Source organism: Garra rufa, chromosome 1 (assembly GCF_049309525.1).
Source record: "Garra rufa chromosome 1, GarRuf1.0, whole genome shotgun sequence".
Taxonomy (NCBI): domain Eukaryota; kingdom Metazoa; phylum Chordata; class Actinopteri; order Cypriniformes; family Cyprinidae; genus Garra; species Garra rufa.
The window spans coordinates 4,010,251-4,035,571 of NC_133361.1; the positions used below are offsets into that span (position 1 = coordinate 4,010,251).

At 42.6% G+C, this 25,321-nt stretch overlaps 1 protein-coding gene across 1 annotated transcript; it reads right to left on the reverse strand.

Moving 5' to 3' along the window:
- On the reverse strand, window positions 1-23,529 carry LOC141326985 (uncharacterized). Its single transcript, XM_073835317.1, has 4 exons — window positions 22,752-23,529; window positions 7,443-7,909; window positions 4,997-4,998; window positions 1-490 (listed from the first exon to the last, which is right to left on the reverse strand). Exons 1-4 carry the CDS (start codon window positions 23,315-23,317, stop codon window positions 44-46), a joined length of 1,482 nt encoding a protein of 493 aa, XP_073691418.1. The 5' UTR covers window positions 23,318-23,529; the 3' UTR covers window positions 1-43.
- Window positions 23,530-25,321: the final 1,792 nt, after the last annotated feature.

Consider the following 25,321-nt stretch of genomic DNA (forward strand, 5'->3'; position numbering starts at 1 on the left):
TGTGTGCAGCATCAGATCTGAAAGTGCTGGATCTGAAGATGGTCTACTTACTGTGATTGTTTTTTGTGTGACTGCGTAGAGCAGATAAATATCTGAAACAGATCCCACATTCAGTGCAGTGATACGGTTTCTCTCCAGTGTGGATCCTCTCATGTGTTTTCAGGTGTTCTGACTGGCTGAATCTCTTGTCACAATGTGAACACACAGAAGGTTTTTCTCCAGTGTGGATCCTCTGGTGCTCTTTTAAATTGCTCGCTCTAGAAAAAGTATTTTCACACTCAAAGCACATGTACTCTTTCACACCAGTGTGTATTTTCTGATGTGCTTTCAAATGGTCTAGAAATGAAAAACTCTTTCCACACAAATGACATGAATGTGGCTTCTCCTTTGAATGAACACTCAGGTGTGTCCTCAGACTTGAAGCCCATACAAATGCTTTCCCACATTGATCACATGTGTACAGTTTCTCTCTAGTGTGGATGTTAATGTGCTCCTTAAGGCTTGACAATTGTGAGAAACTCCTTCCGCACTGATCACAAGTGAACGGTTTTTCTCCATTGTGAACTCTCATGTGATGCTCAAGTCTTTGATTTTTTGTGAAACTCTTTCCACACTGAGTGTAGGTGAAAGATTTTTTGGCTCTGCATTTCTTGAAATCTTTCTGTTCGGTTTGAGAGCGACCAATTTTGACACTATTTCTCTCATCAGCTTCACTCAATTCTTCATTCTCCTCAGTTTCTTCAATCAACTCTGAAATAAAAGTAAAAAAGTTCATTTTCAGAAACTTTAAAAAAAATAAAAGAAAACCAGTAGGCAATTGCCATTCAAAAGTTTGACCTTCAAATTGGACTATTAAATATGTTTAATCAACTACATGATTATCTAACATACGTTTTGCTTTATTGACTCACTATTATCCTATTTATTACCACAAAGCTGCTTTGACACAATATGTATGGTGAATAGTCTTATATAAATAAAGGTGACTTGACTTGACATACATTTTGTTTGAAGAAAAAACCACCCAGTTCATAGAAAGACTTCGTGAAACCATTTGTACAAAAAAAAAAAAAAAAAAAAACACCTCCGTAATCAACTTATCATTTGACACAACGAATGTTTTGCCGGTTGAATGAAGGACATTTTTTGATACGCACATGAAGACACGCAGAATGGAAAAAAAAACAAATAAAAGAGAAGAAAAAGAGGACGCACAGGACAAATCTCTAACTCTCTAACTGCTGTAAATGGGCATTTAGAAAAGCCAAGGGGGTCATGGCAGATCAGACAGTTCAGGAGGCCATGGCCAGGCAGAGAGTTCATGAGGCCATGACGGATCAGACAGTTCAGGAGACCATGGTGGGTCAGAGATCTCGGGAGACCATGGCGTATCAGACAGTTCAGGAGGTCATGGTGGGTCAGAGATCTCGGGAGACCATGGCGTATCAGACAGTTCAGGAGGCCATGGTGGGTCAGAGATCTCGGGAGACCATGGTGTATCAGACAGTTCAGGAGGTCATGGTGGGTCAGAGATCTCGGGAGACCATGGCGTATCAGACAGTTCAGGAGACCATGGTGGGTCAGAGATCTCGGGAGACCATGGCGTATCAGACAGTTCAGGAGGCCATGGTGGGTCAGAGATCTCAGGAGACCATGGCGGAGCAAACTGTTCAGGGGGCCATGGTGGGTCATAGATCTTGGGAGACCATGCTGGAGCAAACAGTTCAAGGGGCCATGGCAGGTTCAAGAGCTCAGGAGGCCATGGCGGATCAGACAGTTCAGGAGGCCATGGCGGATCAGAGAGCTCGGGAGGCCATGGCGGAACGAACTGTTCAGGGGGCCATGGCGGGTCATAGAATTGGGAGACTATGCTGGAGCAAACAGTTCAAGGGACCATAGCGGGTTCGAGAGCTCAGGAGGCCATGACGGATCAAACAGTTCAAGGGACCATGGCGGGTTCGAGAGCTCAGGAGGCCATGGCGGATCAGAGAGCTCAGAAGGCTATGGTGGATCATAGAGCTCAGGAGGCTATGGTGGATCAGACAGTTCAAGGAGCCATGGCGGGTCAGAGATCTCGGGAGACCATGCCAGAGCAAACCATTCAGGGGGCCATGGTGGGTCATAGAGCTTGGGAGACTATGGTGGAGCAGACATTTCAAGGGGCCAAGGTTGGTTTGAGAGCTCAGGAGGCCATGGCAGATCACACAGGTTTGCTCCGCCATGGTCTCCCGAGATCTCTGACCTGCCATGACCTCCTGAACGTTCAGGGGTCCATGGCGGGTTCGAGAACTCGGGAGGCCATGGTGGGTCAGAGAGCTCAGGAGGCCATGGTGGATCAGAGAGCTCAGGAGGCCATGGCGGAGCAAACAGTTCAAGGGGCCATGGCGGGTTCGAGAGCTAGGGAGGCCAAGGCGGATCAGACAGTTGAAGGAGCTATGGTGGGTCAGAGATCTCGGGAGACCATTACAGAGCAAACCGTTCAGGGGGCCATGGCGGGTCATAGAGCTTGGGAGACTATGGTGGAGCAAACAGTTCAAGGGGCCATGGTGGGTTCGAGAGCACAGGAGGTCATGGCAGGTCAGAGATCTCAGGAGACCATGGCGGAGCAAACCGTTCAAGGGGCCATGGCGGGATTGAGAACTCGGAAGGCCATGGTGGGCCAGAGAGTTCAGGAGGCCATGGCGGATCAGAGAGCTCAGGAGGCCATGGCGGAGCAAACAGTTAAAGGGGCCATGGCGGGTTCGAAAGCTCAGGAGGCCATGGCAGATCAGACAGTTATGGAGGTCATGGCAGGTCAGATATCTCGGGAGACCATGGCGGAGCAAACCGTTCAGGGGGCCATGGTGGGTTCGAGAACTCGGGAGGCCATGGTGGGTCAGAGAGCTCAGGGGGTCATGGCGGATCAGACAGTTCAGGAGGCTATGGTGGATCAGAGGGCTCACGAGGCCATGGCGGTTCATAGATCTTGGGAGACCATGGTGGAGCAAACACTTCAAGGGGCCATGGTGAATTCAAGAGCCTAGGAGGCCATGGCGGATCCGACAGTTCACGAGGCCATGGCGGGTCAGAGATCTCGGGAGACCATTGCGGAGCAAACAGTTCAAGGGGCCATGGTGGGTCCGAGAGCTCGGGAGGCCATGGCGGGTCAGAGATCTCGGGAGACCATTGCGGAGCAAACAGTTCAAGGGGCCATGGCGGATCAGAGAGCTTAGGAGGCAATGGCAATTTCGAGAGCTCGGGAGACCATGACGGAGCAAAACGTTCAAGGGGCCATGGCGGGTCAGAGAGCTCAGGAGGCCATGGCGGAGCAAATAGTTCAAGGAGCCATGACGGATCAGAGATCTCGGGAGACCACGACAGACCAAAGGTCTGGTCAGGTCAGGGAGACATTTCATGAGGCCATGACGGATCAGACAGTTCAGGAGACGATGGTGGGTGAGAGATCTCGGGAGACCATGGCAGATCAGACAGTTCAGGAGGTCATGGCAGGTCTGAGATCTCGGGAGACCATGGCGGAGCAAACCGTTCAGGGGGCCATGGCGGGTTTGAGAACTCGGAGGGCTATGGTGGGTCAGAGAGCTCAGAAGGCCATGGCGGATCCGACAGTTCACGAGGCCATGGCGGGTCAGAGATCTCGGGAGACCATTGCGGAGTAAACAGTTCAAGGGATCATGGAGGATCATAGAGCTTAGGAGGCAATGGCAGGTTCGAGAGCTCGGGAGACCATGACGGAGCAAACAGTTCAAGGGGCCATGGCAGGTCAGAGAGCTCAGGAGGCCATGGCGGAGCAAATAGTTCAAGGAGCCATGACGGATCAGAGATCTTGGGAGACCATGACAGAGCAAAGGTCTGGTCAGGTCAGGGAGACATTTCATGAGGCCAAGACGGATCAGACAGTTCAGGAGACGATGGTGGGTCAGAGATCTCAGGAGACCATGGCAGATCAGACAGTTCAGGAAGTCATGGCAGGTCAGAGATCTGGGGAGACCATGGCGGAGCAAACCGTTCAGGGGGCCATGGTGGGTTCGAGAACTCGGAAGGCCATGGTGGATCAGAGAGCTCAGGAGGCCATGGCGGAGCAAACAGTTCAAGGGGCCATGGCGGGTTCGAGAGCTCGGGAGACCATGGTGGAGCAACAGTTCAATGGACCAAGGCGGGTTCGAGAGCTTGGGAGGCCATGACGGGTCAGACAGCTCAGGAGGCCATGGCGGAGCAAACAGCTCAAGGGGCCATGGCGGAGTAAACAGCTCAAGGAGCCATGGCGGGTTCGAGAGCTCGGGAGACCATGGCAGAGCAAACAGATCAGCGGTCCATGTCCGGTTCGAGAGCTCGGGAGACCATGGAGGAGCATACAGTTTAGTTATATAGTAGCCCCCCCAAAATTTTATTGCGAACAATTAGGGGGTTACAAGCCAGAATGGACTCTTGAGAGCACATTTGGGGCTCTGAAGGGAGCTCTTGAGGAGCGAGCTCTGGATGGGGCTTGGGACGAGGGGGCTTGGGACAGCGCTCAGGGCGAGCGGGCTCAGGAAGGCTGGACAACCCCAGCGGAGACTCTGGGCAAGCGGTCACTTGAGGGCGCTCTGGAGGAGCGGTCATGTGAAGGTGCTATGGAGAAGTGGACACTTAAGCCTGGGCAGAACCAGCGGAGACTCTGGAAGGCTGGGTGGAACCAGCGAAGACTTGGGAACACGTGGGAGGCATGGAGAGATCGAGCTCGCTGGAGTGATATGTGGAGGATACTGGCTTTTGATGAGATGGGGTGACTGCATGCTTCCAGATGAGAGGAGGATTACCATCCTCCACCTCAACTTGGGAATGGGAACCACACAGGTCGCAAACAAAATTGACACAATCTGCTATGGGATGGTAGCAATCATTTGGAGTAATCAATTGGATCAAACAATCATCTTTGAGTCCCATCTGGAAGCATGCGTTAATCGCCTAATCGCTCAATCTCATTAGATGGTAAATATACAGGAACTCCTCCACATACTCCTCCAGCGAACGCTCACCTTGCTGCAGGTTCATGAGTTGGTCCTCAGCCCAGATCATCTTTGTAGGTCCATGACTCTGTCACTCTGTCATAGAGTGGAGCCAGAAGGAAACTTACAGGAAACTGGAATAATTATAAAACGGATATTTAATGAAGAAAACATGAAACATAAACCAGAATGAAATGACACAAGTAACATTAATCATGGACAAGAGGAGTGTGGAACTAAGAACTATAAATACACTGAGACAGGGAGTGGTAAACAAATGAGTCAATAAGGGGAAGTTCAAATATGGGCACGGGAGAAACCAAAACAAACCAATTACACTAGAAACACAGGAGGAAAAACGTTAGGAAAAACAGAACAGAACACAACCCTGACATTCAGCTTCCTGAACAAGACCAGTTTATAAAAGCTACTTTCCTATTTAAAAAAAAAAGAAAAAAAAAAACTACAGGTGACACTTCTATAAGACAAATTGAACATAATATGAAAACACAATATGATTTATATCATGAAGAAAAATCATATAGAAGAATAAAACTTTTTGAAATTGTTCTTTAGAGAGGAACTTCATTTTCAAGTTGTTTCTAAATTAAATCTGCTGGTTTTGAAAATGAAGATGAACTGTATTGACTGTGAAAACTTTAGATGATATTTCTTTGTCATGGCTCTTGATTGATCCAGATAATATTTTATTGCTTGATTCATTATTATGTGCAGCATCAGGGGTCCGTTCTTCGTACGTCGCTCGATACATCCGAGATGAACTGACACATCTAAGATGAGATCATGGTGCTAATTACGATGTGGCTAATTTGGTCCTTGGAGCTCAGCTGTTGTTGATGATTAGTATGGCTGGATTGAGTTGTCTAGGATTATTGCGCGTTCGTGCATTGGTTTAAAAGGCAATATATATCGATAGTAGAAACACTGATCACAACCCATTCGATTGGTTGACGAAATAATAAAAGAGTGAGCTCAATTTTTTTCTCAAGTGAAGCAAGAGCTTTTATTAGAGGGATATGGAAAATTTCAAACTGTAATAAAGACACCGGGAAACACAGCAAATGCTGCAAAAGGCAGGTGAGAGGGCTGGCAAAAAGTAGTGAACAAATTAAATGCGTTAGTTCTGCCCATGTTACATGTTTTTTCCTTGATATGTTATTTTATTTATAGTTTTATTTTTATATGCACTACTGTTCAAAAGTTTGGGGTCAGTAAGACTTGTAATAGTTTTTAAAGAAGTCTGTTCTGCACATCAAGACTGCATTTATTTTATTAAAAAATCAGAATTTTGTAATTTTATTTTAACATACTTTATATAATTTATTCCTGTGATGAAAAGCTGAATTTTTATCAGCTACTTTTATCAAGTCAAGTCAAGTCAAGTCACCTTTATTTATATAGCGCCTTTTACAATACAGATTGTGTCAAAGCAACTGCACAGTATTTAAACAGCACAATAGTGTGTAAGTAACGCATTATTGTAACAATCAATTTTCAGTTAAAGGCAGTTCATCAATGAATTCAGTGATATCATCGTCAGTTCAGTTCAAATAGTATACGATATCGCTGGAAAATGTCCCCAACTAAGCAAGCCAGAGGCGACAGCGGCAAGGAACCAAAACTCCACAGGTGACAGAGATGGAGAAAAAAAACCTTGGGAGAAACCAGGCTCAGTCGGGGGACCAGTTCTCCTCTGGCCAGACCAAACAACAGTTTGTATCAGCCCTTAAGTGTCACATAAACCTTCAGAAATCATTCTAATATGCTGATTTATTATTCGAATGATCAATGTTGGATAATATCAACAGTTTTGCTGCCAAATATTTCTTGAAACCTGTGTTTCTTTTTTTTTTTCAGGGTTCTTTCATTAATTACATATTTAAAAAGTACAGGGTTTATTAAAAAAAATTATTTATTGTTAACTTTTAATAAACTTTTAATCATTAACTTAATACATTCTTGGTGAATAAAAGTGTTAATTTCTTTAAAAAAAAAATGTACTGACCCCAAACTTTATATATATAGTGTGTGTGTGTGTATCTGTGGTCATCATTTGTGTGTGAATCGTCGTTATTATTTTCTACACTACTTTCAAGATATTTTTCTTTTCCCACATGAGTCAGTCCTCATTAGTCGTGAGCTTTAACCAATCAGATGTGACCTCGCCATTTCAACCAATCATAACCCGCCAAGAGCGCAGCCTAAATCCTGTTTACGTGAAATAAACCTGCTCCTGAGCACATTTAAGCTTACGGACCTGTTGCTATGACACCAAGTCTGAGATGCGCATCGAAGAACGAAACAATCCAAGATCAGGACAAATCCACCACAATCAAATCCAGCTAACTGAGTTAGCGACGTACGAAGAACGGACCCCAGATCTGAAAGTGCTGGATCTGAAGATGATCTACTCACGGTGATTGTTTTTTGTATGACTGCGTAGAGAAGATGAACATCTGAAACGGATCCCACATTCAGTGCAGTGATACGGTTTTTCTCCAGTGTGGATCATCTTATGTGTCTTCAGGGTTTCAGAATGTCTGAATCTCTTGTCGCAGTGTGAACACATATAAGGTTTTTCTCCAGTATGGACCCTCTGGTGCCGTTTCAAATGTTCAGCTCTAGAAAAAGTATTTTCACACTCAAAACACATGTAATCTAGCACATCAGTATGTATTTTCTGATGTGCTTTCAAACTTTGTAGACATGAAAAACTCTTTCCACACAAATGACATGAATATGGTTTCTCATTTGTATGACCTCTCAGGTGTATCTTCAGGCTTGAACCCCACAAAAATGTTTTATCACATTGATCACATGTGTACAGTTTCTCTCTAGTGTGGATGTTCCTGTGGTCCTTAAGGTTTGTTGATCGTGAGAAACTCTTCCCGCACTGATCACAAGTGAACGGTTTCTCTCCAGTGTGGATGCTCATATGGTCTTTAAGAGTTGATGATTGTGAGAAACTCATTCCGCACTGATCACAAGTTTCTCTCCAGTGTGAACTCTCATGTGATACTCAAGACTTTGTTTGTTTGTCAAACTCTTTCCACACTGAGTGCAGGTGACAGATTTCTTGGCTCTGTTTTTCTTTAACTCTTTCTGTTTGGTTTCAGAGCGACTCATTTTAAGACGTTTTCTCTCATCAGCTTCACTCAATTCTTCATTCTCCTCAATAAAAATAAAAACAGTTCATTTTCAGAAACTTGTTGAAAATAAAAAAAGAGAACTGTGGGAAAAAAAAAAACACCCACAAAGAACCTTGATATAATAGCAGAAAGTTTGATTTTCAAATTAGACTATTAAATACGTTTAATCAACTACATGATTAACTAACATACGTTTTGCATTATTAACTCACTGTTTCCCTGTTTAATACTGTAAATCTGCTTTGACACAATCTGTATTGTTAAAACTGCCATATAAATAAAGGTGACTTGACTTGACATACATTTTGTTTAAAGAAAAATTTATCCAGTTCATAGAAAGTCTCTTATTATTTGCTGGTTCATTGAGATTATTCAACACCTCTCAAGATGTTTCATATTACAAAAGAAGTTTAAAGAAAAAAGTAGGCTACCCAGTTCATAGAAAGACTTCATTTGTGAACTATTTGTCCTAAACAACTCTGTAATCAACTAATCATTAGACACAGCGAGTGTTTTTGCCGGTTGAATGGAGGACAATTGTTCAAGTAAAAGTCTCCTCTCTTCACTGAATACACGTTATAAATAAAATAACACAGTTATTCATACGTGAAACTGATTTTTTCTTCAAATTCCTGCAACAGTACTAAACCTAATTATGCAAATGAAGAATGCCAAAAAGCAAATAATAGAGAAGAAAAAGAGGACTTACCCTCTCCGGACAAATCTCTCTCTCTCTCTCTCACGCAGCTCCGCTCTCTAACTCGCGCATGCGCACATCGAGTGATCCTCACGAGCTCTGAAGATGAAGAAAGAGTCTCGATCGCCCCCAGGAGGATGAAATCAGTATAGGTCATAAACCCCACCCTCTCCTTCTAATCTAATGGAACGAGAGACAAAACTAATTTACACTCAAAATTCGTTTTTCCCCCCCAAAGATTTGTTTTGAAATTATATGTAGTTTTTATTAGGTTTGTGGTTTTCTTAGGTTGAAGCTGAAACTGGTGTATTGGGCTACTCTAAAAGGGCATTCAGAAATACACCCAGTTAAAAGAGTCTTAGAAAACTGCTGGGAACATGAATGTAAATGTGCTGTGGTTATTCCCAATGTATGGAGATGATTTTCAGGCTCTAGTGAGTATAAATAGTTAAAACAGACAAGAATCTAAAGATCGTGAATGGAATGTGCAGACGTTGCAGAAGTCACATATGGTGGAGCTCATATGACGAAGCTATATGATTTGTTTTGACAATAGACACAATATATGTAGAGGCCCACTAGCTAGGCTGTGTCCCACTAGAGAGGCCAGAATAAGGAAGAACTTATGTTAGGGGCCTCTAGCTTGTCCATGGTGGGGAAGAACATCTGTTTGTAATAATAATGGTAAATCCAAGGACCCCCAATAATTCAGTTTGACATGTGTGCGTGAGAAGGCAGGTATAAGAACCCTTCCTCAACCGGACTGAGTTAGTTCTCTGTGGATGGCTTGGCTTGATTGTCTCGGCAATAAAGTCTATTCTTTTTGGTATCAAAACCCGAGGCTCAAGAATGTTTCTTCAGTCGAAGAAATGGGAAACCACATCAAGTCCCAAATCTTTAGAAATGGCTTTATAACCTTTTCCAGACTGATAGATCTCAATTACTTAGTTTCTCATTTGTTCCTGAATTTCTTTGGATCTCAACATAGCTTTTGAGGATCTTTTGGTCTACTTCACTTTGTCAGGCAGGTCATATTTAAGTATTTCCTTTCATAAAAAAACAGTTCATTTAAAAACTGCATGTTATGTTTACTTGTGTGTAGGATCTCGATCAACAGAGCACCACACAAACTGCAGAGAATCAAGCCAGCCATAAAATTAATCACAACCAGCACATGACCATCTGGTAGACGCCAGCTAGTCTACAAGTCTTCACTAGTCTTGACCCGGCCTGCCCCGTTAACATTAATTCACGAAAGGAGTACAAGAAGATTGTAACTTGCAGAACAATGTACAAAACAGAAATGGCCATATTCCAAAGAAACAAAAGGACCCTCTTTCTCAGTCAAAATGCTGAGACATGACCATCACATGATAATCACCAGACGCTAATTGTATGGACCGCTTTTGTCGAGATCTGCGACTTACGCATCCAGAGAGAAGAAAATGCTCTCTGTCTCAGAGCACCTAAGAAACAAACCTCCAGTCTTCTGAAATTAAGCTGGCATGGCACATGATGCGTCCAGCGTGACTCACATGGTTTTTCGGACTTCCTGTCCCACTCTCGTCTGACATTCCGAATCCAACGCAGCGTCTCAATTGAGTACACTGCAGAGACAATCTTTAAGAAACAATCAGCTTTTCAACAGTATCATATGTTTTCATGTTTTCTTTTATATTATGTGTTTTATGTGATCATTGGAGTTTAATCTATGCATTATATGCCTTTAGGAAAGGAAGTTATCAAATGTATTAGCATGCAAGCAATATAGCTTTATTTGATATGTAATAAATTGTCTGAATGAATGATGCACAGCAAAATGAATGAGAAAATGATAGTGTATACTTTAGGCATCGAAATAGTTTATTGAAGTTAATAACAAAAAAATTGCAGAGAAATCCATTTCCTAATAAGTTACGTACCAGAAGGAATTACAGGACGGAAAGGGGGTGGCGTGACCCGACCCTTCAGCAATGCCATTGGATCCCAGCATCGTGGGACGTGCCCTAGCGGCCCGTTTAAAACTTCATGTTCCTAACAGAACTGAGCGAACTAAGCGAACTCAGCAAGAACTCAGCGAACTCAGAGCTCCCAGCTCTCGCCTCACGCCTTTCGCCTCTTGTGGTTTGAGTGCTTTTCCATCTGCGCTCGACCGCTCGACCACTCGACCAAGCACGCAACGGTGCCATCAAAACTCTACAGAACTGAAGTTTCGTGACTGCCGAACTTTTCCAAGTCTCGCAACGCCGACTCAAAAGAACTTCCAGTGCATCAACCTGCGTAACCAGGCAACCGAAAGATCAGCTCCAGAAAACTACTCCTCCACGTCGAGGGATTTCCCAAACTACGTCATCGACCAGCAACCAACCAGAACTTTCGCTCAGACGAGCCCCCGGAACCCCCGTTCCCGGCACAAACGCAAGTAACAAGATCTCTGTTTACTTCGCTGAAACTGGTGCAAAATACTCCCTAAGTAGTTAAAAGCTAAGTCTCTGCTTTTGTGATTTTCTAAGGTTGCGATCTAAGAACTAGTTAAGATGATAGAACATTTGGGGTTCTTTTCAACTCAGTAATTTCTCATCCCCGGAACTGTATGAGTGTGAGTGTGAATGTGTGTGTGTTTATTTGTGTAGTAGATTAGCGTTGTGTCTTAGAGTAGTTCAATAAATCATTGTTTCATTAAAAGAAGTGTCTTGACTTTATGTTCACAAAAGTTCTATCTGTGTTTAGATCAAGCTACCTCAGCTTTAAAATTTCCTAAAGTAATATTTTGGTTTATTTGTGATCTTGGCCAGGAACATAATATAAACCTTTTGAGTTAATACATTATGCTGAATTAACCACTTTGCTGGACGAATGGTTAAGAAGTGTAATCTATTAATTCTGAATCAATTTAATCAAGTTTCGAATCTTTCGATTCGATTCCTTATTTGAATCATTATAAATTTGAGCTAATTAATCCTTACAGATGGTGGAGAATGCGGGCACATCTAACTATTTGAACATAAAACAAGTCATTCTATATGGTATTTGTTCTGTTTTATCCGGTAGAAATAGTTCAAAGACAGAGAAACAGTTTATTGTGTACTGTATGCTTTATTGTGGCTGCCAGTCTGGAATGAATGAAAGCATAACTTTGAGTTGTTGTGTAAAGAATTTAAACTGCAGTAAAGTTTTAGAAATTGAGACAAAGAAAAGAAGAAAAACGAGCGTGTTCCTTGTTTTTCCTCTCTGTCAAAAGGCCTTGCAGCTAGTGTTTTACACTGCGTGTTCCAGAGTGAAAACTTAAGCTGACTCCCGGTTTAAGATCTTTAGGCTCGCGACCTAATGCTCTTTTACCAAGTATTCACTTAAAACTAACGTTAGTGAAGTTAAGACGTGGCGCTCAGCGCGAGCACCCACACGTTGCTTTATGGGAGAAATTTTGAGATCTTAAAATTGTGTGGCTGAGTCCATATGTGCTGTGGTGCTGTTTAAACAGGCTAGCACAAAATTGAATTAATCGCAGTGAATCTGCGGATAAATGTGCCTCACTCTAATGAGTTGAGACGGTGCTATAAGAATCTAAATAGTATTTATTTGCTGTGCAATTCCGAAATGCGCTGTCATTTCATGCATTGTATTTAAAACTGCTTAACTCTCTCGCTTGCTGGTTGTTGCCATAGAAACGCTGCGACCCGGATATCCTAACACACCTTTTCCGGAGCAGAGTTTCGTTGCGCAGGCGCAGTCCGCCCGCTCATTTTGTAAACAACAAGTGGTATAGCGAAACTAGCTAAAGCTAACGCTAACAAGTGGTAGAGCTAAACTAGCTAAAGCTAACGCTAACAAGTGGTAGAGCTAAACTAGCTAAAGCTAAGCCTATGTAAAACCACTGGCTTTGAAGAATAGCAGTTAGCACACAGCGTTAGGGTGATCCGTTGTGTTTGAACTCAGTGTGTGTAACGTTGTTTGGGTGACTCAATCACAAGCTTTGAACTTTAACGATCATTCTGCAAACTTCTTTACTTCATATCTCTGTACACTATTCCTCGTATTTCTTCCCTCCTCCCATGTGACAGGAATATTGACAATTTTAAAGTTAAATCTCTTTTTGATGCGATTGTAACAAACCATTAAAGCCCTATCATAAATCTCAAATTAAAACATTTTATTTTTTTTGATTTAAGGCTCTCTCCTTTTTGACTGTTTGCATTGCCAATTTAAACTGTTACAAGCTTTATGATCAAATACTATTTTTAAGCTGATTAATTTGAATACTTTGATCAATCTTAATAAATAATCACATCTCCTTGCCACACCGCAATTTCTGTGATTGATTTAACATTGATTATTTGTAGTCAATTTTAAGGAGGCATCATTTTAATCTGGTCGCCAACTTTCATTGCCAAGGTGATAATTTATGTTAAACATTTTTTTATTTGGAAATTTTAATCTCTAATTTAAACTTCTGATTCCAATTAAAATTTTTGATTTTAATTGAACATTTTAATTTTAAGTTTAATCATAATCACATTTCCCCTTTTCAGACGGCAATGATACACGTTGAGTAGAGAAATGATCATTTCCTTGACCAATTTTTAATGAAAACTTCTAAATTATAACCAGGAACAATCATTATTAATTTGAAAACGACTCCTTTTTACAATCAATAGTTGTTCCTTTTCCCATACCTCAATGGTTTGTGTTGATTCATTTGATTACAGCTGCTGACTAAAACTTTAACAAAGCGTTACAGTTTGAGTTCTGCCACAGTCATTACTGAATTGAAACATAAATTTTAATTTGCAAACCAAGGCTTTAATTGTTCTATCAAGTCTTGTCATAGTTTGAGTTCTGCCACAGTCATTACTGAATTGAAACATAAATTTTAATTTGCAAACCAAGGCTTTAATTGTCCTATCAAGTCTTGTCATATTCCCTGACTTGGGAGCGAAACCTCATTTCCAACTGGCTGTCTCTCTCCTCACTCTCTCTCTTTCACCTAGCTGTCCTCCTCTTGATTCAACTACTGCTGCTATTTCCTCGATTGTGCCTGTGAGAATCAAAAAAGCAGAGAATTTTGGTTGTTTAAAAGACATTTAATCAATGTTCATACGACTTGAAAACGCCAATTAAACTTGTGCCTAACTCTCACTTTCCCCTCTCATCGTGGATCCCTACAGCCAAGGTCCCAACGAGTCCAGCGAGGACTGATAGGCGCCAGTCGTGAACCCGTTTCCAGAAACGCTCTGATTGGTGTACAGTGTCAATCCTACCAGCTGCAAACCCAATACTGTCATTGTTATTGTATATTCCCTCATCCCGGAGGGGATTATAATAACAATCATAGTCCTGGCGTGTTGAAATTCCCATTTCTGAGCACCGTATCTAGAAGCATACATCAAGTTGAAAACAAAAACAAAACTTGACTGTACTCATTCTGCGGCCAGAAAGGTGTATTTCACTTTCCCTCTCTCTCCCAATCTCTCTCTTTCTACCTTATTCCCAAAGTGTTCCTTTTGTTGTTGTCTCTTTTCTCCCTTCTCTTTAGAAAAAGGGGGAAGCAGCCGACGACTACGCCGTTCTTTGTTGTGTGTGTTTGTTCCTCTTTCCTCTCTCTGTTCTAGCTACAACACCCGTGGGTACCCCCTCGCCTCCTCCATAGCGACGCTAGCTGGAGGCGTGCACACCAGTGAACCACCTGCGGGGAGAACCACACTCACCTCAACACAACACACCCAAAACCCACTTACACCTGACACCACCACACTCACACCACTGTTTTGGTTTGGTTTGTTTGTTTGTTCTTCTTTCTACAGGTCTGTGTTAGTCAGTGGTCTGGTCTTTCCTCACGGCATCAAAACATGCCTCGCCCAACAGACCCCGTTGGTCACTGGGAGGACCTGGAAATCTGGCTAAGCGCCGTGACGGACAGCCTCTTACCCAAAGCCTCCGAAGCTGTCAAACACCAGACACAAGACCAACTGGACAACAACATAACAGGCATCATGAAACATGATCCAGGTCAGAGCTACGGACACAAAGAGCTAGCAAAGATCACTGGCTCCCTGAGTCACACCCTCATCGCCTCCCTCAAACGGAGCGACAGACAAGCCGCCTGTCTCCAGCAGGAGCTGAAACGCGCACAGCGACACATCGAGCAGCTAGAGCTGGAGGCTCAAGATCGACGGGAAGGGTCCAATGAGACGGATCCCAGAGCAACTGAGGAGATCGCTAGACTACAAGAAACTCTAGCAAACCACACACAAGAAATGGAGCACGCAAAGTCCGCCCGCGCCGACCTCAGCGACAAGCTACAGTACGCAGAGCAGCTACTGGAAAAGGCAAGGCTGGACTTCCGAGACAAGAACAGCAGAATTAAAGCCCTCGAAACACATCTGAACGAGGCAAGAACTGAAATAAGTTACCTCACTCAACAACTTGACGACATGAAAGAGGAATTGGACAGTGTCAAAAACGAACTCATACATGCTTATGAACTGCGCCCTGAGCCAACCAGGACGCGACGGGCCCCGCCCTCACCCCTGCCAAGCAGGCCCGGGTCCCATGTTCCTGGAATGTCACGTGAGCAAAAGGGGGAGGGAGCAACTTTGAAACCCTCACCAGCTCCCTCTGAAGAAACCTACCTCACACCCAAGCTACGAGAACTCCCCAAGGCCAGCCATAACCCATCACATGGCATGGACCTCAAAGACCTTGACAAGCTGGCCCGAAACATCAGCAAATTCACCCCGAGTGTGCCAGATGGTCAAGACGTCCACTCTTACTTGAATGATGTCGATTTTCACTTAGAAATGAGACCTAACGTTACTGACAAAGACAGACTTTACCTTCTGCGAATGAGATCCAGCCCTGAGGTACGGAGCTTCCTGGACCGACAGCCGTCTCACACAAAGGCTGACTACCAATCACTCCGCCAAGCCCTCGTCAAAGAATTCGCAGTCCCAGAATCAGAGCAAGGACTGGTGGCCGCCCTGGAGACAAAACAGGGTCGTCATGAATCCTCCCAGGCATACTATAGCCGGCTTAGAGAAGCATACTTCGGAGCTCGTAATGAACCTGACATGGAGCAGGACATGAACTTTAAGACTCTCTTTCTGAGAAATCTCCATCCTGCGGTAAGCCACCACCTTGGCGTCCTTGCATGCCCACAAACAATGACGTCTCAACAGCTGCGAGACCTGGCGCACAAAGCCTACGGCAAGCAAAAGATGGCGTCAGAAAAAGGCACCAAGTCTACTGCAGTTCTTGATTTTAACACACAATGTCAAGAAATGACCCTAGAGGGCGCCCAACACCAAGAAAGCTTCAAGCCACCTCCTAGAGAATGGAGACCATCCTCATTCAACAGAGAACGTGACTTTCACTTTGGCGCCCGACCTACACAAAGAAACGACCGCTGGGATGGACCACGCGGACGACAACACTCACCTGAACGCTACTGGGAAAAATCCTGGTACCATCCAAGACCTTGTGAGAATCGATGGGAGAGATCATGGAGTCGGCCAACCTCATCAGGAAGCTCAGGAAATGGCTCGTGGGAATCTAATGCAACCAGTCCAACAAATCGACGAAAGAACTTACAAAGATCCCACACTGATCAAGCTCAAGCTGAATCTACACATGAAGAAGAGACATTGCCGTGTTTTGATTCACAAGAACTGATGAAAATGATGATGCAAGAGTTTTTCAAACGCAAAAAGGAGGATCGAAAGTGGGAAAAGAAAGAGAAACCCACTGCGGCCTGACTAGCGGCCAGACAAGAAGGCAACGACCACCTGGTCCAACAAACCACACAGAACAGCACCTCTTCTCCTTACCCCAAAAACACTGTAACTGTCATAACTTCAGATGGACAAGAAAGCTTCTGTAAACATCCAGAGCAAGAGACAGAAACTGACTCAACACATGACACGTCAGATCACAGAAGACTCCAACAAACACCTGCTGATATAACAACTCAGTCACCTGAAAGTGCTGTCCTGGTCGTCTGCCACTCCTCCGAAGAACACAGAATCAGTCCTGAACTCATACCTATCTCATCTCAAACTCCAGCCCCTCAACTCCTAGGCGATCTCACCGAGAAAGGTACAACGAGAAAGTTTTACCTTCCCATCACCATCGAGGGTCATGTCAAAGTGGAAGCCCTTCTAGACACAGGAGCCGACATCACTCTAATGTCAACTGAACTCCTTGAGAAAATTCAAAGAACTATAACTGATGGAACTTTCAAACTCCAAAGGTGCGAACTGAACCTGCAAACATACTTAAACATGGGCCTACAGCTGAAACATGTGGCCCCAATTCACCTAACAGTGGGACCGATGAATCTCATCCACCCAGTCTACATCTCACCTCTAAACAACTATCCGCTCCTCATAGGAAAGGATCTGATAAATCGCTTCAAACCCTTGATAGACTTTAAGCAACTGAAGTTGTGGACGCAAGTCCGTGAGCCATTGCCCTTCCAGTCAGTAGTCCCCAATGAGTCGCAGTGTCAAGCCACAGACGTTGCCTTTCATTTTGCTTAGTGACGATGCAGTGTCAAAGTCAAGGCCAAGCTCAAGTTCAACGCCAAGCAGCAAAGAACAAGGCCCTTCCCTCTGCTCACTGCAAGCGTGGGACTCAGGTCCCCCTCAACTCAGAACTGCCATAAATGTCCAAGACACTTTAGTATCTGTCGCAGTGCTAGCCCCTGGGCAGGAAAACTCAGCCGGCAGCCTGAATCTCTTCAAAGCAACGAAGCACAGACACCAAAGCCTACCAAAGGACACCAGACTCAAGAAAGCAGATCACCAAAGACTTAAAGAAATTCTACATGAGTACAGGGACTCTTTTGCAAAGGACGTCCCGGACTGTGGCCAAATGAAACTGATGCCCACAGCGTAAGTCCATGACTGCCCAGACAATCACCAGGGCAATCTGAAAGCGGGCGTGGTCCGGCTCAACAGCGACCCTTGCCCATCACAACCATTCAATACATTTCATGCCCTCCCACCCATCCCGATGGCTACAGCTCTTACCCGCCACCAACATACCATTGGTATGCAACACCCCTCCTCCTCCCACATCAGCAGACCTACCCATTTCTGCTCACATCTTCGAACTTTACTCTCCTACGAGTTCTACACTTGACTAATCCGCTTCTTCAGACCTCCGCACCCTCCAATCCATTAAGAACATGCTGCATCTGCAAAATGGTGCCTTCACATATGTCTCTGAGCCCCTAACTGCGCCAAAGCTTGTAGTCCCTCAGAGCCAAAGGGGGATGTGGCTTAGGCATGCACACGATGCACCATGCGCAGTGCACTGTGGTGCCAAAACCACCTACTACCCATTCAAACAGGTGGCACAGTGGCCTGGCATACAACAAGATGTGGCAGATTACATAGAAGGATGCCTGATGTATTGCCAGTTTCAACCAAGAAACCCAAGCCACCGAGCATAACTCAAAATTGAAAAAAAAAAAATGATGCAGGAAATATAGAGACATTTGGATGTAAAGCCCCATGCTAGCCATCTCCTTCACTCAAGAAACTCATTGTCGGAAACAAAGTGTGGTATTATGGTTTCGCCATCCTTGGCAGAACACTCCCTATCGCCTGTCAGAAAAGTCGTTACCCCACTGAAAGGAATCCCACAAGCTCTCGCCTGTTATCGACTGAACCAGAATCGGACAAAAGCGCAGCGAGGCAGTTCCTCAATAGGTTCACCAAAAGCAGATAAAGAGACATTGGGGTTCCAACTAACAGCAAAAGGGGGAAGACCAAACCCACTGACACAGACCGACAATTCATGACTATGCCTCACACTAACATGATTTCTATCCTTCTAGGTAAACACACAGCTAACTTCCTAAACACAACACAAATCACCTAAACGTTCTCCTCTGCCGCACTGCTAGGACCAACCTCCGCCCAGCAGAGAGGAGCTGCTCCACACATGTGACACTTATCCTTACTGTCTAACCTCAGTCAGTGTCATTGTGTCTCTTCGTGTTTTCCTTTTTCTCCCTTTCTCTATGTGTCCCTTCCTTCTAGCCCTCATCAGAAACTTACCTAACTTTCTTTTAAGTCTAGGCCCCTGAAGATGGGATTGACTCAGTACACCAAATTAGTTGCAAATCACTACCAGAAATTTTGTTAACGATTTGAGCAACCCCGCCAAACCATGACCGTCGTGGCTAACTGTCCCGTTGTTATTTTCTATCTCCAGGTAGATGTTATGATTCGCCGCCGTGTTTCTCTGCGTAATCAGGATTACCAATAGCTAACCGCAAAGTCTACCTCTAAAGGTGTATGGCCGATTCGACCCTACGATGTTTTCCAGAACACACTACACCCTATCAGCCCCCAAAACTCTTGGGCCGACACCCGTCAGACACGGGAAGTCCTTGCCCACGCGCAGGCAGATGTGAACCACATGCTGCGCTAATTACAGAAAATGATCGTAACCCAGGCTGAATTAAGCGGGTACAACCGGCGTCCCAAACGATTATTGGGCGCCCTGCTGGGGCTGGTGCGGCTGTAGGCACTCTGTTTAACATTCTAAACCTAGCCACCTTAAAACGACATGCGAACAAACTCCGAGCTGAATTACGATTTAGCAACGTCATAAATCTTAACGAACGGTTCATAGTCATACCAAAACGGTTACGCTCAAACGCAACGCCTAGTTACTCCCATGGCCCATGCGCTACGAGAAAGAGACTCCTCAATGGATAGCCCGCCTTGAATACGATCCCATGCACTGTCTGACGTAGCACCTGATCGAACACACGTCTACACCGCCTCATTGAACTCCCGATACTCCGGTCAATCAAAACCACCAAATTAACAATAATTCTCACCGATGCGGCCCTACGTTATTGCAAGTGCCTCTAACTGTACCAGGCAAAATAACTAAATTCCTGCACCAGAATTCAGCTAGTGATGGAGATTTTGTTTGTGTCTTGTGCGTGTGTTGTTCTCTCTCTCTCCTTCTTGTTCCAGTGCCTGCCGATGTTACACCAGGAACATCGCCAGCCAAAAGGGGGAATTATGTAGGATCTCGATCAACAGAGCACCACACAAACTGCAGAGAATCAAGCCAGCCATAAAATTAATCACAACCAGCACATGACCATCTGGTAGACGCCAGCTAGTCTACAAGTCTTCACTAGTCTTGACCCGGCCTGCCCCGTTAACATTAATTCACGAAAGGAGTACAAGAAGATTGTAACTTGCAGAACAATGTACAAAACAGAAATGGCCATATTCCAAAGAAACAAAAGGACCCTCTTTCTCAGTCAAAATGCTGAGACATGACCATCACATGATAATCACCAGACGCTAATTGTATGGACCGCTTTTGTCGAGATCTGCGACTTACGCATCCAGAGAGAAGAAAATGCTCTCTGTCTCAGAGCACCTAAGAAACAAACCTCCAGTCTTCTGAAATTAAGCTGGCATGGCACATGATGCGTCCAGCGTGACTCACATGGTTTTTCGGACTTCCTGTCCCACTCTCGTCTGACATTCCGAATCCAACGCAGCGTCTCAATTGAGTACACTGCAGAGACAATCTTTAAGAAACAATCAGCTTTTCAACAGTATCATATGTTTTCATGTTTTCTTTTATATTATGTGTTTTATGTGATCATTGGAGTTTAATCTATGCATTATATGCCTTTAGGAAAGGAAGTTATCAAATGTATTAGCATGCAAGCAATATAGCTTTATTTGATATGTAATAAATTGTCTGAATGAATGATGCACAGCAAAATGAATGAGAAAATGATAGTGTATACTTTAGGCATCGAAATAGTTTATTGAAGTTAATAACAAAAAAATTGCAGAGAAATCCATTTCCTAATAAGTTACGTACCAGAAGGAATTACAGGACGGAAAGGGGGTGGCGTGACCCGACCCTTCAGCAATGCCATTGGATCCCAGCATCGTGGGACGTGCCCTAGCGGCCCGTTTAAAACTTCATGTTCCTAACAGAACTGAGCGAACTAAGCGAACTCAGCAAGAACTCAGCGAACTCAGAGCTCCCAGCTCTCGCCTCACGCCTTTTGCCTCTTGTGGTTTGAGTGCTTTTCCATCTGCGCTCGACCGCTCGACCACTCGACCAAGCACGCAACGGTGCCATCAAAACTCTACAGAACTGAAGTTTCGTGACTGCCGAACTTTTCCAAGTCTCGCAACGCCGACTCAAAAGAACTTCCAGTGCATCAACCTGCGTAACCAGGCAACCGAAAGATCAGCTCCAGAAAACTACTCCTCCACGTCGAGGGATTTCCCAAACTACGTCATCGACCAGCAACCAACCAGAACTTTCGCTCAGACGAGCCCCCGGAACCCCCGTTCCCGGCACAAACGCAAGTAACAAGATCTCTGTTTACTTCGCTGAAACTGGTGCAAAATACTCCCTAAGTAGTTAAAAGCTAAGTCTCTGCTTTTGTGATTTTCTAAGGTTGCGATCTAAGAACTAGTTAAGATGATAGAACATTTGGGGTTCTTTTCAACTCAGTAATTTCTCATCCCCGGAACTGTATGAGTGTGAGTGTGAATGTGTGTGTGTTTATTTGTGTAGTAGATTAGCGTTGTGTCTTAGAGTAGTTCAATAAATCATTGTTTCATTAAAAGAAGTGTCTTGACTTTATGTTCACAAAAGTTCTATCTGTGTTTAGATCAAGCTACCTCAGCTTTAAAATTTCCTAACGTAATATTTTGGTTTATTTGTGATCTTGGCCAGGAACATAATATAAACCTTTTGAGTTAATACATTATGCTGAATTAACCACTTTGCTGGACGAATGGTTAAGAAGTGTAATCTATTAATTCTGAATCAATTTAATCAAGTTTCGAATCTTTCGATTCGATTCCTTATTTGAATCATTATAAATTTGAGCTAATTAATCCTTACATGTGTAATCTTTGATCAAAACGTTAACGTGTGACAAATATGCAAAAAATAAATTATTAAAGCTGGTTTGCCAAACGCCATAAAATGTCAAAGAAGAAGAAGCTGCTTAATTGGGTCGAGGAAACAGCTATTGAGAACAGTTATTTGCTCAGACTCTTACTCTGTTTTAGTAAGTTTAGTAAGTGGCAAGTCTACATCTAAACAAGACATATTATGAGATATCCTACATATGCATATTGCATATCCCAATATGTTTAAAATTCACCAATATAGATAAATATCAGTTTTATTGCATGGACAGTGGATTGTGGTGAGGGCCATTCAATGACTAATTTCACTGTATTCAGAAAAAGATAATGACAATAAAAATACAACCAGCAGCCAAAAATAGTCAATACAATATATATATATATATATAAAAAAACATTCAATCAATAATTACTCAAAGCAAAAGTAAATGGATGAGTATATCTTGCATCTGCTTTTCGTAAGTGAAATTATGAATAGTTCTTTAAAGTAAAACAGTGAAGACAATGGTTAAAATGTCACAGCATAGTCTTCAGCTTCCTGAGCAAGAACAAATTGTAAAAAGCAACTTTCCTTCATTAAAAGAAGAAAACTACAAATGACACATGCATTATAAGACAATTGAACATAATATGAAAACACAGTATGATTTATATCATGAAGCAAAATCATATACAAATATAAAACTTTTTGAAATTGTTCTTTAGAGAGGAACTTTATTTTTGAGTTGATCCAGGTTAAATCTGCAGTTTTTGAAGATGAAGATGAACTTTATTGACTGTGAAAACTTTAGATGATGTTTCTTTGTCATGGCTCTTGTTTGATCCAGATGATATTTTATTGCTTGATTCATTATTGTGTGCAGCATCAGACCTGAAGATGATCTACTCACTGTGAATGTTTTTTGTGTGTCTGCGTAGAGAAGATGAACGATTGAAACGCTTCCCGCATTGATCACATGTGTAAGGTTTCTCTCCAGTGTGGATCCTCTCATGTGTTTTCAGGGTTTCTGTCCGGCTGAATCTCTGGTCACAGTGTGAACACTTGTAAGGTTTTTCTCCAGTGTGAATCCTCTGGTGCAGTTTTAACTGTTCAGCTGTAGTAAAAGTCTTTTCACACTCAAAACACATGTAATCTTTCACACCAGTATGTATTTTCTGATGTACTTTAAAATTTTGTAGTAATGAAAAACTCTTTCCACACAAATGGCATGAATGTGGTTTCTCCTTTGTATGAACTCTCAAGTGTTTTGTCAGGTTTGAAAGCCACAAAAATGTTTTCCCACATTGATCACATGTGTGTAGTTTCTCTCTAGTGTGGATGTTCATGTGTTTCTTAAGGCTTGACGATTGTGAGAAACTCTTCCCGCACTGATCACAAGTGAACGGTTTCTCTCCAGTGTGAACTCTCATGTGAAGCTTAAGGCTTTTTTTGTATGGGAAACTCTTTCCACACTGAGTGCAGGTGAAAGCTTTCTTGGCTCTGCTTTTCTTTAAATCTTTGGATTTGTTTTGAGAGCGACTCATTTTGACACTATTTCTCTCATCAGCTTCACTCAATTCTTAATTTTCCTCATTTTCTTCAATAAACTCTGAAATAAGAATGAAAACAGTTCATTTTCAGAAACTTGTTAAAAAATAAAAGAGAAAACTGAAAAAAAAACAAAACAAAGATCCTTGACATAACAGCAGAAAGTAGACAATTGCCATACAAAAGTTTGATCTTCAAATTGGACTATTAAATAAGTTTAATCAACTACAGTCATGGACAAAATTGTTGGCACCCTTGGTAAATATGGGCAAAGAAGGCTGTACAAATAAATCTGTGTTGTTTCTCCTGTTGATCTTTAGTCCAAAAATCAGCAAAATTCAAACATTTCATTAAAAAAAATAATAATAATATTTTAAGTGGGGGGAATATAATATTATGAAATAAATGGTTTTCTCTAATAGGCTACAGCCTGGCCATAATTGTTGGCACCCTTGTATTCAAAACTTTCTGCAACTTCCATTTGCATGAAAAACAGCTCTGATTTTCCCCCCTTCATGCCTGATGAGGTTTGAGAATATATGGCAAGTGATTTTAACTAGTCCTCCATACAGAATTTCTCCAGATCCTTCAAATGTTGGTGCTCACTCGTCTTCAGTTTATCCCACTCATTTTCCGTAGGATTCAGGTCAGGGAATTGGGATGGTTATGGCAGAATCTTGATTTTGTGTTCAGGGACCAGTTTTTGTGTTGATTTTGATGTTTGTTTTGAATCAATGTGGTGATGGAAGGTCTAACCATGACCCATTATAATATTTCTAACTGAGCAAGTCAGTTTTACCTTTTTTATCTGTTGGTATTTGATATAAAACATGATGGCATGTATCTGAACAAGATGATTAGGACCTTTGGTGTAAAATTAGGTCCACAAAAAAGAAAATCTGGTGATATATTTAAATGTGGACATGGGGTAATTTTTATCCCTGTGTGCACCAAACCTTTAATGTGTTCTAGCTCCAAAAAAAAAAAAAAAAAAAAAAAGAATCATTTCATAAGGCAATAAAAGCCAGTCCTGGCTGAAGTTCCAGTATGGTAAATTAATATGGTGGAGTTTGTTTTTGCATGAGAGCAGATGATTTGTTTCTTGAACAGTGTCTGAAATGACTTGTTGTGGTGGAGGTGCAGTTTTCCTTTATTTTTTATAATTTTTTCTGACACAAAAATTCAGCTGATTTCTGCAATTTTCCATCTGTGATCTTTGAAGAGCATTTGGCCACTTAAATTGACACACATCATGTTTCAAGCAGATTTTTAACATCTCCAGTCCATTAAAACTTCTTCATTATTTCCCTGATGTTGGAAATGAGAATATTTAATGTTTTAAGTATTTTCTTAAAGCCACTTTGCATTGTGTAAAGATCAACAATTTTTTTGCTGTACATCAGAAGTATATTCTTTGGTTTTACCCATTGTGATGAATGATTAGGTTGGTTTGGGCTTTGTGTTACTAATATTTATTCATCTGTGCACCAAGACGTCAACATCATGTTTCCAGTCACCTTGGTGTGCTAAGAAATCGGAAATTTCAATAGGAATATATTTAGGAGATAATTTACTCATAAGAATTAAGGGTGCCAATAATTGTGGCCAGGGTGTATTTGAGAAAAACATTTTTTCATAAAGTTATATTCCACCTCACTTTAAATTTTTGAACTTTAATGAAATGTTCGAATTTTGCAGAATTTTTGACTAAAAGAGCTACAGGAGAAACAATGCAGATTTATTTTTACAGCCTTCTTTGCCCATATTTACCAAGGGAGCCAACAATTTTGTCCATGGCTGTACACGATCATCTTTTTGTATTATTAACTCACTATTTTCCTATTTAATACTGTGAATCTGCTTTGACACAATCTGTATTGTTAAAAGTGCTGTATAAATAAAGGTGACTTGACTTGACATACATTTTGTTTAAAGAAAAAAGAAAGTCTCTTATTATTTGATGCTTAATCGAGATTATTCAACTCTCAAGATTTGTCGTA

Coding starts and splice junctions, on each gene's coding strand:
- LOC141326985 (XM_073835317.1), bottom strand. CDS start 23,317: ATGAGTCGCTCTCAAAACAAATCCAAAGATTTAAAGAAAAGCAGAGCC. Junction 7,910..22,751: donor ACTGGAGAGAAACCTTACAC/ATGTGATCAATG, acceptor GAAACCGTTCAC/TTGTGATCAGTGCGGGAAGA.